The sequence below is a fragment of the Cyanistes caeruleus genome, chromosome 8 (genome assembly GCF_971803275.1).
Source record: "Cyanistes caeruleus chromosome 8, bCyaCae1.hap1.1, whole genome shotgun sequence".
Lineage (NCBI taxonomy): Eukaryota > Metazoa > Chordata > Aves > Passeriformes > Paridae > Cyanistes > Cyanistes caeruleus.
In genome coordinates this window covers 21,321,813-21,334,829 of record NC_141708.1, presented here as the reverse complement: position 1 = coordinate 21,334,829, position 13,017 = coordinate 21,321,813, and the positions used below count along the sequence as shown (strand labels likewise).

The window sequence follows — 13,017 nt, the reverse complement described above, 5'->3', positions numbered from 1 at the left end:
GCAGTTTTGAAAAAATAGTGCTACACAATAGTACAGAAAAATAGGTTAACATAATAAAGATATTGCCAATTCTATTCCAAAACCCCCAAACCATGTTTTCAAGATTCTGAATATCAGCAAGGATCTACTACTGTCTCCTTAACTATCCTTCTCTTTTCTCCTCTTTCAAGAAGCCTTTGTTCAGACCCAAATTTATAAGCACAGGAGCATCAATACATACTCTTTAGGTAACATCCGTCTCTTTTATATGAAAACCTCTGTCCAAGAACTTTTACAGATAATATACAACTTACCCATGCATAATAACATTTAAGTCAGTCAATGACTGTTTCTTTGCAGTATTGCCTGGGAGACCCTAACAGCATTGGCTGCTAGTATCTGATGAAACAGAGAGGTTATCAGGCTTTCTCTTTCAAAGTCCTTTGTACCACCATGCATTACCCTCTCATCTAATCAGATCTAGTGATTGTGTTGTCTGAGAAAGCTGGACCAGCTCAGTGATTAACAGCGGCCTGGACCACAGAACTCACTTGCTCTGGATGTAAGATTGCTAAATCTGAGTAAAGGGGGCAGATGACATCATGTGATAAGGGCAGGTGAGAGAGGTCTGCATCAGCTCACACTCAGATGCTATCTCCATGGGGATAACATGGCACTGCAGCCTTACAATCCACTGCAAGGACTATCTGTAACAGCGGGAGAATCTCCAGCACATGTTGGCATAACAGGCTTTAGCATAACCTAACAATACTCTGAATCAGAAACCAGCTACATCTGCCCCAAATAGGGCTTGAAATGTGAAAGCATTGAATTAACCTTAGCTGGATTGGGAAACAAAGCTTTATTGTAACATATTTTTCACCTACATTGTTATCTGCAAATATCTCTGTAAAATTGAAAAGTTCGGAATTTACACTGATTTAATTAAGTTTTTGTGAACATTTAAGCTTCTATTCTTCTTGTTTGTATCAACTGCATAACCCAATTTTACTCATACTCTTATTTTTGCAGTTCTTAAATTATATATTAAATATTATACATTTTTGACCTAGTGATCTGAGTATTAAAAGGCATATGTAGTTTACCTTTAAAAGACTTTCAGAAACATATGCTAATATTACACTGAAAATTGAAAGCCAGATTCTGCAGGTCTTTTCCTCCAGACAGGTGAGTTTTGCCCAAAATGTATTCAGCAGCTGAACACATTTCAGGACACTTAACTGAAGAAAAAAGTTAAAATTCAATTTTGCTTGTTCCTGGCTCTGCTCTTGCTGTATGACCTTGGGCAAATAACCTTTCAATTGTCCACCTGTAAAACAGTCAAGACTACACACCCACCTTATTGGTTTATTCTGAGCTTTAATGTGAATGAAGTGTTATGAGATGCTCTGGGAAGTGCTACAAAGTGAAAAGGGTTATCAATCATTGTCAGCAAAACACAAGCTGCTGAAATACAGTGGAATCTGCCTTCCTCTCTCATAGGACGTGTTCTGTCTTGTGCTGCGCATTCTCCAGTATTCACAGTCTTAAAAGTCTCTCAACACTGCACAGCATAAGGAAGGATAAATATCCCTAAGCATTCTGAGAGACTACCAGAAAATATTTTTAGTTTTAAGAAGTGAAGTCTGTTGGAAAGTATAAGCTTTGCTTTTAAATACCTGCTTGTTTCCTATAACAGGAAACAAGAAAGACATTTTTTGAGATAGGGTTCCTAAACTGCTTAAATAGCTAGACATTAGCTGAAAGCAGCACTAAATAAAAATTTAAATACTTGGCTCTCAACTTTCTTTTCATTCGTAATGTACTAGGTAAACTATACTAAAATAATTACTTTCTTATTACTCAAGAATTTCAGTGCAGCAGCTGAGACAATGTAGATAAATAAGATGATTAATTGAGACAGAATGAATCACAACAAAACATGTTGTTGTAAAAGGTATGGTTAACTCCACAGTGATTCATATCATTTCAGATAACAGGGCTTTTATCAAAAACGGCTGCAAGGTTGGGAAATGATTTAAAAGCATTTTATCTTAGAGAGCCACTGCAGTTCACATGGGAGGGAAAAAAAGGAAAAAAAAAAAAGAGAGGAGAGAAAAAGCAGCAGATTCAGTGTCTGCAGCTGAAATAGCCTTGGGCTGTTTCAGCATCCTTCCCACAGCACATCTTTACAACACACCATTGACATTATCAACCTCCCTTGTGCTAGAGACCCTCTCTTTTTTCAGATGGCCACAGTTTATTAGATATTCCACTACTGAGAAAGTTAATTCTGGAAATTAAGGAGCAATATTACAACACCATAGCTGTCCTATAATTGAAAACACAACACCTACCGCAGGAAATAGACATCCAAATTCTACAAAGACATCAAAGAAAAATAGTATTTATTTTACCTCCATTCACAATTAAGAGTTTTTAATTCCCAGGCTTCCTCCAAAGATTTTGCAGGAATCTTAAATGTAGGATTTATAAAAAAAATACTGTTTATTGCAGTTTAGAAAAGCAAATACCAGCAGCAGCTGACCTTAAAAATCCCTACCTGTTTAAATAGAAGGCAAGATGAGATGTCTCCTTACAAAATTTTTTCCCATGTGTATTTAATAAACTGGGTCAGAATATCTGACTATGATTTTTAACTGAACCACAGACTCCCTGTAGGGAACTGTGCAAACCTCAGTCTCTCACCCAGCCCAGGAACTGAAGATAATTACCCTCACCTGTGGGGCAAGTTTTTGAGAACTGAAAGAACAATGAAAAAGAAAATACCAGCATATAAACTGAAATGCGAAACACTAACACCCAACTTAATGTCATTTAAGATGATTAATGTTTCTGAAAACTTAATTTCAAGTGAACAGAGATGTAGAAGGTAAAGGCTGAACTCTTAAGGATGACAGCTTGCCAACAACCAGTGACTGAAAATAACCTCTCCATGTAGATGAGGTCCAGTAAGATTAAAAAAAAATGTTTCTTAAGGGCTCTTTACATAACATGCATGCAAGTTAGCAGTACTAAAATGAACCTCTTCATGATACTCACTTTCAAATACCATCTATTATTTGCCTTTCAATAATCATTTCCAACATTCAAAAATAATTCTAAATGCTTACTTGAAAATACTTCAAATAGAAACATCAGCTTAGTGGTATTTATGGCATGAACAGCCATCCTTTGCTATGCTCCTCACTTCTTAGTCCCATCTGATAACTGAAGAACAGACTGAAACGTTGGTCTCCCTTTCATTATTTATTGAAAGTCAAACTGTATTTCCCTTCTTCCACACACCAAATTACATCTGCCACCCAATTTTCTCCTGACCCCTACTTCTTAACTATTTCCTCAGAAACAGACAACTCACCACTGTGAAAGGACACTCGTGGTTGTGGAAAGCTATCTGTTAGGTCTAGAAACAGTAGGAATTGCACTGTGTACATTCAAATCAATTCAGTTATGCCATTATGAATGCACACTAGTTTGCAGAGAATCACCATGAGGCTCATTTATCTTAAAAAAGTGATTATGTCTCATTCAAGATTCTTCTGAGCTGTGGGCAGGTTCCTAAGCCTGCAGGTATCAATCTGATCCCAGGTGATAATGCAGCAGATGAAATTTGCAGGTGTAACTGAAGGTTGTTCTCAGTGTCATATCTTAGTGTAATACATCAAATTATGGGGAGTGACAGTTTACAGCAAGAGAATAGACAAATTTGTTTGGAAACTGCCATTTAGATGTAAATCCTAGTGTGCTGAACACAGTTTATGCCAGAACACTTACCAGTATTTCCATTCCCCCCCTCAGTTAAAATAAGCACGAAACTACATGCTGCCTGCAAGTTCAAAATAAGGAGCATGTTAATCTCACCAAAATGCCACCAAACCCTCAGTTTTATATTTACTGTTTTTCATTGCCATTGAAGAGAATTTTCCATGTCACTGAATAGACTTGCCATTATAAGGGCTTACAAAGGGGATTAAAGTTTGTTGTCCAAACCACCTACATTTGTAGGGATCTTTCTGTTAGTATTTGACACCTCATTTGAAAATATTTTAAATTTTAAGGCACAATCTACCATTCCAGTATAATTGTGAAGAGGAAATGATGACAAGACCCATTTGATATCTTATTCCACTCCAAGGCATTCATCTCTTTAAAGCTCCAGATTTCTAACTCTGGAACCATCACTAAAGCAATTGTCATTGCTTCTTAAAATGTACAAGTCTTGTACACAACCTGCTTTCTTTTCAGCACATTTGCTGTCACACCAGCAGCAATTTCCCAACTGGCTCACAGATGCTCTGTCTTTGCAAAATTTCAGCTTATAATCCTGTAATTACTTTGTTCAGACACTGGGTGTTTAAAAGTAGCAGATCTTTACAGTAGAGAGGAAAAGGATCAATTTTTAAAGAATAATTCTTATCTTAGCTTTCTTTATTATTTTGTACTACAAAAAAAGTTCATAATTTCTCTTCTACATAACCTCCCAACCTCTAATGGTTGCTGTACACTGAATATCACAAGTTTTATCACTGGCTTATTGTTTTTGTTGTAAAGCACTAGATGTTAAGCTCAACATGTCTGTAACTCCAAAGTTTCTAAATTCTAAACTTTTTCAGTGATGCCCTGCCTACACATAGCAAGAGAACCCTGAAGATCTTTACCACATCAATATCAACAAATATTTCTTTGAGTCATGAACTGGTGCCAGATGTGAAGCTCTGAATCACGTCAGAGCCTTGCAGTGTCCCTTGCATCCCAAAGAAACTGCTCCCTGGTGCACATGCAAAAATGCACAGACCATTCCCCCAAGGTAGCTCCTTCCCTGAGGAGATGTCATTGTAACTCACATCTTTTGGGGAGACTGGAAATTGAATTCAGATTCCTGTGTCCATTATGACTTTGATGGGTCAAGTTATTTCATATACATCAACATTTAGCCCTAACCAGGAATGGAAAGTATTACATACAAATTTACTCTCCTTTATTTGCCCAGAATAATTGCTCTGTAGGAAACTTTCTACAACTCTGTATAAGGATGTTCCTTTCAAAGCTTTCACTCTTGATTATTCTGTTACTGAAAGTTACTCTGAGTTGTAAAATACGTATTCTAAGGTGAGCTTTTACAGCCAAATTAAGCAGCAACTTGTGACAAAGCAGTTTTCATCAGGAGATAATTGACCTTATTTGAGAGTTAAGCATCCTGAGGCAAAGTAGAGTGTGCTTAATCCTGGCAGGTTAATTATCCAGTGATTATGGTAGCTTGGAAGGTATTACTGCTAAGAACCATTTGCAAAATGACACTATTAAAAAAACCTTAATTTAATAAAAATTAAAAGCAATGACAATAATCAAGTTCTTCAGTCATGTATTGCTAGATAATGACTGCAGAATGGCCCTACTTGGTTAGCTGCAATGACCATATAATTACTCCTTTTCTGAATGTTCTGTACTAAATTTGTTATATGAAGAACCATTAATAAATACAAAAAATTCAAGACAAGATGTTTAGATAGGTTATAAATGAGATTTAAATAAATTAGCAAAACACCAGTGGTCACTGAGTTAATGCTGAAACAGATACATATACTGAGTTGTTACCACAGCATTCAGTGTCTAAACTGCAGTTAAGAGTATGCTGGCATTTACATTCAAAACTAGAATATTTATTCTGAGAGGTTTATAACTTGCCCATTTTAATTACCATCTGGCTGAAACTTGAAATAACCAATCTCCATTCAGATGTAAATTTTTAAGTAGAAGATGTAATTTAAAATCACTTTGCCAATTGTTTTTAGTTTAGGAATGGCAGCAATTTGGAATTTTGCTGCACTTGGATGTTTTTGTATTACTCAAAAAATAAACAGCTCAGTGCTTAACAATAGAATTTTATTGGACTATAATGTGAAGATAAATATAGGGAAGAATAAAATTGTGTCTAAGAGTACTGTTTGTACTAATGAAGAAACCACACAACTTGGTATGCCTTGCTTATTTGTTAACTTATGCATTTACACTGATGGAAAATGTAGAACAAAGCAAAAGGAAATCACACCAAATGGACAAAAATTTGGTGTTGGCTAGCTGAAGTGGTTTGTGGCCCATCAAGATATACACAAACACAAAAAAAATCCTCAATGTGCCTGTAGCTGAAATTCATATGGGAGGAAAGAAAAAGCACCAAAACCAAGGGCGGAAGCTACCAGAAGGCAGAACATGTCAGACTGAGCTTTGAGTTTTGCAACTACTCTTTATCAAAAACCATATGCAGAGAGCAGAAATACTGACAATGAGAAGACACAGAAGCTACTCAAAACTAGAAGTACATCATGCCAAGAGCATGGTTTCAAGTCACACAGAAGGGCAAGACAATGAACCACTGCAATCTGCATTTCAACAACTCCAAAGCAGCAAAAGCCAGCAGGAAGCTGACACTAAAAAACAGGGTTTCATGATTAGTGTAAGTAAAAAAGGGGCTGGTACTCTGAAGTATTTATATATATTGTACTACCAAGCTTAAGGATTAAGTTTAAATAGTATCTTTTATCCCAAAAGACACTAAAATGCTTCAGAAATTATATACAGGAAATGCAGTGAGTCTCTCAACTCTCTTAAATAAACACAACAGTTCTACACAATATTTTTGTCAGCAGGTGAATAATACCGTAACAAACTAAAATGACAGAGGAAATTAACTTAGTCTGAATAAAGTTTCTGAAATGGGAGTGTCACTTGTATCATGGGCTATTGCTTATAAAATACACAAATACACAAAAAGTAACAACCTATGAAAAATAACACCTAATGAACCACTCTGATCTGAATTATCCTAATAGGTCAGCGGAGCAATATTTACATAAAAGACCCTCAAGTTTTAATCCCAGAAGTTTCTATGAAGCTCTTCTACTCCAAAATTATCTAGACTTGGTATTAATCTGTGAAATCTGACAGGATTGTGTCAAGATTATACTGCTATTAAATAAAAGTACTCAATACTATCATTGTGAGGCCTGTATCAAGAAAGATGTACAAAGGTAAGAGTTGGAAATAGCAAGAACATGTCTGGAAAAAACTTTTTCTGTATAGTTAGCTTTAGTTTAAAAGATTTCCTGTAGTCCACTGCATTTAAAAACATTCCAGTTTTCTTTGTTTTAAATACAAGTATTTTTTATTTTTTTAAGTCCTATATCTATAACTATGCTAGCCCCTATCTGAATATGTGGACAATAGTTTAAAATTTGACTTGTATTGATGCCTGTGTCACAATCAGGAATAACCACTGAGAGGACTAAGTTGCTTTTCTATCGTTTTCCTGTACTCATGTAGTAATCTTGAGTGACAAACCCAACTTTAATTTAGGTGTGTCACACATTTCAAGGCTTTTTTCAACCTTTTCCTGCTGAGAAAACTAATAAATATTTAAGAACACTTTCTAAAGTGAAGAAAAATCAAAAATGATGAGCGAAATCTGAATAAATTTAACTTTCTAGTGACACCTCACATGGAAAGAATGGCTCTATAAAAAAAGGAGGACCACGAATCACAGAATCATCAAGGTTGGAAAAGACCTTCAAGATCATCAAGTCTAACCTTTGACTGACCACCAACTAGATCTGCAGCACTAAGCCACGTCCAGTCTTTCCCTGAACACCTCCAGGGATGTTGACTCCACCACCTCCCTGGGCAGATCGTTCCAAAGCTTGACAACCCTTTCAGTCAAGAAATTCTTCCTGTTATCCAACCTGAACCTTCTCTGGCTCAGCTTGGGGCTATGTTCTAGGGAAGCAGGCTCTGAGATACAAACACATAAGTGCAAGACATACAAGTACTTCCATTACTCTCTTAAGACTCACCGCTTCATTTCCAAAAAGAACATCCACGTAAGGCATGACCTTCATCATTGGCTCTTTGTAGAACTGGCTTATAAATGGTGCAGAAAGATTCAAGCTGAAGATCTTGTTGTTGGCAGAAGCCTGAGCAGCCACTTTTAATACTGCTTCTGGTGACACTGTCAGGAAGAATCCCTGCAAGCATCAAAACAAATCAATGTATGTTACTAATTTTATATTAGGTATCACATGAAGCTACCACATGCTATTTCTGTAAAGTCTCTCCCAACCCACATTTATCATACACGTGCACAGATAAAAAACTTCTGGGAAATACTGCCTTTCCATTAAGGTACTAAAGAGGTGACAAATAATCTGCATATGCCTGTAACCACAGCCTTTCGAAATGAAATGTAACTCCTTACCTCTGCATTCCATGGACTACTCTTTCCCATGGCAGCTAAGACTAATGTTCATATCTTCAAATGTGATGCATTATAATTCTAAATGCCCTTTTATAGTACTAGAGTGAATCAGACTGTGCTGCTTAATTCCAAAGTCCAGTCTGATGGTTCTATACACAGCTAGGAGACTAATGAAATTTGTCTACAATAAAGGCCTTGAAAATGCTGACCTTGTAGCACTTGTTACTGTTTTGCAGAAAAAAAACCTAGAGGTTCTCATGTTTCCACACAGGTATTTTATTTGCCCCCTTCTTCCAAAAATACTTTTCTTTACTCAGAACACCAACATTTAAGTACCAACCTCCACAAATCACTACTTGTGTACTAAATTGTGATTTCAATCCTATGAAGAACAAGGCTGCCATTTTGAATTTAGCATTGCAGATGGTTACCCCAAGCACATGTGCTCCAGGAGACATATAAGGATCTCCTACAATTTCATTAATATACTAATTAAACAAAAGCTTAGATTTTGAAGTAATTTAAAAAAATTTGCATGGTTTTGTTTTTATAAAACAAAAACTTATTTTACTAACTGTTCTCTACATTCAGTGAATAACAGCAATTTTCAAGCATGAGCAGAAAATGTTAAATTTAAGGCCAGAGATAATGTCTAAAGCACAGTGAGAAACAACTTTGAGGAGGGCCTGACAAATAAAACACCATCTCAGCTCTATATATAACATCAGCAACATGACACACCGAAAGATGTAATAGTGACACAGTCTTATTTTCCAGTTCTCATCCATATGATTATGCCTTTGAATCACAGAATATCTATATTTTCATCCTGCATACTTCAGTTATCAGATCATTTTAGGCATTCTACTCACTGGAAAAATAATATAAGTCTACAGATTAAAGACTACTTTGAGAATATATCTATTCATTTTTCCTTACTCCACACTCTCCAGTCTAAGAAATACATGATTGATTCAAAGTCTGGGCACGATGTGCTAGTTGACAATCAAAGTCCAAAGGGCACAAGAATCCTGTGCATGCTGTAGAGCTGCTCAGTACCCTGAAGGCCTGGAAGCCTATAAACATCCAATCTTTGCTAATTTTGCATTCTGAAGAATTAAAATGAACAATTTATATAACTTCTCATCTCCATAGCAATCTTTACCATTTTTTAGTTTTTTATTTAATGAACAGAGAGATGGATTTAAAAAAAAAAAAGGGGTCTAAACACAAAAATCTTTCAAGGGTGACATGCTGCCAGCTCTGGATAAATGACAGAATGCTTTACAGTGGCCTACGTAAATAGCAACCTGGTCAAATAATTAGGCCTCTTACCAATTTTAGGCTGAAAACTTCATCTGAAGTAAAATACATCTGATTGCAATTTAAGGTACAGAACACTATCCCCACGAGATTTAATTCAGGCCTGCATCCAACTCCCTTTTCTTTGGAAAGGCAACATAAAAGTGCTGAGATACAGATAGGAAAATTTGCTTTTTAGATCCTGCAAAGCAAAGGCCAGGAAATCTCAAAGGCTATAGCTCTGTCTTCTGGGTTTCTTAAAAAGCACCTCTGCCATTTAAATGAATTCTTCCATGGTTCTGTTTATATTTTTATTTAAATACCTGTTTGACATTAAAACATCTAGAAATTAAGAATTCTGTGTATGACAACTCTTTTCCAAGTATAATATTTCTTTGCAAAACAGAATTGTAGCAGTACAATCCACACAATGGAATTAACTAAGTAGGGATAAAATAAAATTTGACCTGAACAGATATGGATTTAAAGAAACCTAATTCAACCCCCCTCCTAGGTATTTAAATTGACTTTGTCTCTACTTTTAGTGGAATACCATGCAGCTGTGACCAGTGTAGTCACAGTAACCCAGCTTCGTAAAATTATTACAACAGAGAAGCCACAGGCCACCCTACTGTGCCATGCTACAACTGCATACAGGAATGAATTCCCCTAAACCCCCTAGGTTTTCTTATATCTCACTGGGGTTCACAGCAAAGTTGCTCTGTGACTTCCTCAGAAACTCAGCCTACAGGTTCTTGCAGCTGCCACTGCTTTTGTTCCAGACATGTATACAAAGGAATGCCTAAGCCAACTACTCTTACCTAGTGTAACAATTAACTGTCAACCAACATTAGCTTTGAGTGAGAAAGTAAGTGTATTCTGCATTACTGGTATAAAAGACTGTATTTCACCAATAGGAAGTGCTATTTCCACTAACAAGAAAGTTAAGAGGCTCCTCAGAAGATATTCTATACCCACCTACACACCTTAGACTGCTACAGAGAGCTTTGGGATCCTATTTTCACTCAAAACCCAAAGGTACTTAAAACTGTCATGAGGGAAACACCTCTAATCAAAGTAAGGGATATTTAACAAACAGAAATTCCAACAGTTTGGAAAATGTACATTGCATAGAGAAATGAAATTACTGTGTATGTATCTATCTTTGTGAAGGAGGGGGATGCTGGTGGACAACCAGCTCAATATGAGCCAGCAGTGTGCCCAAGAAGGCCAGTGGCACCCTGGCCTGTAGCAAGAATAGTGTGGCAGTGATTGTCCCTCTGCACTGGGCACTGATGAGGCCACACTGAGTACTGCTTTCAGCTCTGGGCTCCTCACTTCAGAAAGGGCATTGAGGTGCTGGAGTGTGTCCAGAGAATGCCAAAAACGCTCAAGAAAGATCTAGAAAACTTATCTTACAGGAATGGGTGACTGACCTGGGTTTGTTTTGTCTCAAGAGGAGACCCAAGGGGAACCTTGCTGCCCTCTATGACTGCTTGAAATGAGACTGCAGTGAAGTGGGGACTGGTCTCTGCCTAAAGAGGACAAGAGGAAATGGCCTGGAGCTGAGATGGAGGAGATTCAGATTAGCTATTAGAAGGGCTTTTTTCACTGTTACAATGGTCAGGCATTGTAATATATATATATATGTTGGTTGCCCAGGAACATGGTGGAGTCACCACCCCAGAGGTTTAAGAGGCATCCAGTGCTGGGTGATGTGGTTTAGGTGTTACAGTGGTAGTGCTGGGTGGATGGTTGGGCTCGATGATCTCAGAGGTCTCTTCCAACCTTGATGAGTCTATGATAGCGAGACATATGACAATTGGGCACTGCTGTCACAGAAAGTGAAAAGCAGGAATACTGTACACTAAGAAAACCTATAAAACATGAAAGGCGATCAGATAGATTAGCAGCACGCGGCATTCCTTTGGCATGTGCTGAGAGAGTGTACCAGATGCTACTGCTTCATGATGTACTACTATTTTCTGCTACTCAAAATGTAATGAGTGTCTTTTCTATGCCAGGAGGAAGGTACCATTGTACCACAAGCCAGAGAGCAAGGCTGAACCAAAATACACAGCAGGAAAATAGGATGGTAGGCTGAATTATGTATGTGCATGTTTGTATGAACACATGCACAAAGCAATACCATTCTTAGGCACTGTAAGCAGTCCTTTTATTTAAATACAATCCTCTGGTGGGGAAAAAAAAACCCTCCACCTTTTTCTTGTGGGATAAAAAGAAACAAAAAGGAAAAAATAAGAAAAATACATTCATGTACTGCAGACACATGGCTATGGGAGATACAGTTACTTGTTTTTAACTTAAGAGTTTTTAAAATTCAGTAAGATGCATACAACAGCAGAGGACAAAGTCAACAGAGAATATCATATTAATCTCCTTTCTACAATATTCAGGAATTCTTTGATGCACCTTATAAGATATGCCAAGGTAGTGTGAATATTGGATAGTCTTTTACATTCATGTCTTCTTTTTTTGTAGACACTAGCATTACCGGCAGGATTTAGTGAGTTTACACATCAGTAATTTGTCTTGTAAGCCACCTCTCTCATTTTTATCACACACACAGACCCAAAAGGTTTCTTCTGACCTACACTAAGCTCTTATAGCACCAGCTATAGCAGATGTGAAGGCAGCAAATTAAGGGTGTCAAAAGTGTCAGCAGCACAGAAACAGAGAGTGTTGAGGTGACCTCATGAAACCAGCACAACTCTGGCTTTGGTGAATGCAATTCTGTATAAGGTGTTCTGTCCAAGCTGAGAAGCCTTGCCTTATGCTGAATTTGTGCTCATATATTCATCTGGATTACATGGAACATTTGCACCATCAGACTCAAGATTTATTTTTTTTTTCTGAGTATTTCCAAACAAATGCAGGGCAGGATGATAACAAACAGCCTTGCAATTTGGAATTTATTAGTATTTAGTAGTAAAGAAGCAATACTGCCTCAAAAACATAGAGATAATAAAAATTAGGACTGGTTTTAAACCTACTACCTGCTAAAATGCATTTCCTTCTTTTGAGCTCTTCCATTTTCCTTGCCACTCCCATTTTTAGAGTGGATTACATGAAAACAACTTTATCATATGAATGACAGGATTTTGAACCACGGTATTCTGAACTGATTTGGGAATGCCATTTGGTAACAATGTAAAAATCAATAAATCATAAGTGTGAATCAAAATATTTAACTTTTAGGAAAACAGATACAACAGTCTGCTGCCATTTAAGACAAGTTATATTCTGCCAACAGGAAAGGAACACATCATTTAATCCAAAATTATTTTATAGCAAGAATTTACATAAAAACGCAGTTATGATGACATCACACTCTCATCCATCTAAAGGGTGGAATTTTTCAGGCACACAGAAAGCTTGACAGTTACGTAGTGACAGTCCTGATAAATACCATGATTCAGTAAAGCCCTACAGAATTCATCTAA

At 36.9% G+C, this 13,017-nt stretch overlaps 1 protein-coding gene across 3 annotated transcripts in view; it reads right to left on the bottom strand.

Moving 5' to 3' along the window:
- Positions 1-13,017, bottom strand: part of ADK (adenosine kinase) — a 272,405-nt gene that overhangs the window by 70,397 nt on the left and 188,991 nt on the right. For all 3 annotated transcript variants that reach the window (XM_086901108.1, XM_086901110.1, XM_086901109.1), the window contains exon 7: positions 7,851-8,021. In XM_086901108.1, the coding sequence (XP_086757234.1) occupies positions 7,851-8,021 (171 nt within the window). The remainder of the gene's footprint in view (positions 1-7,850; positions 8,022-13,017) is intronic.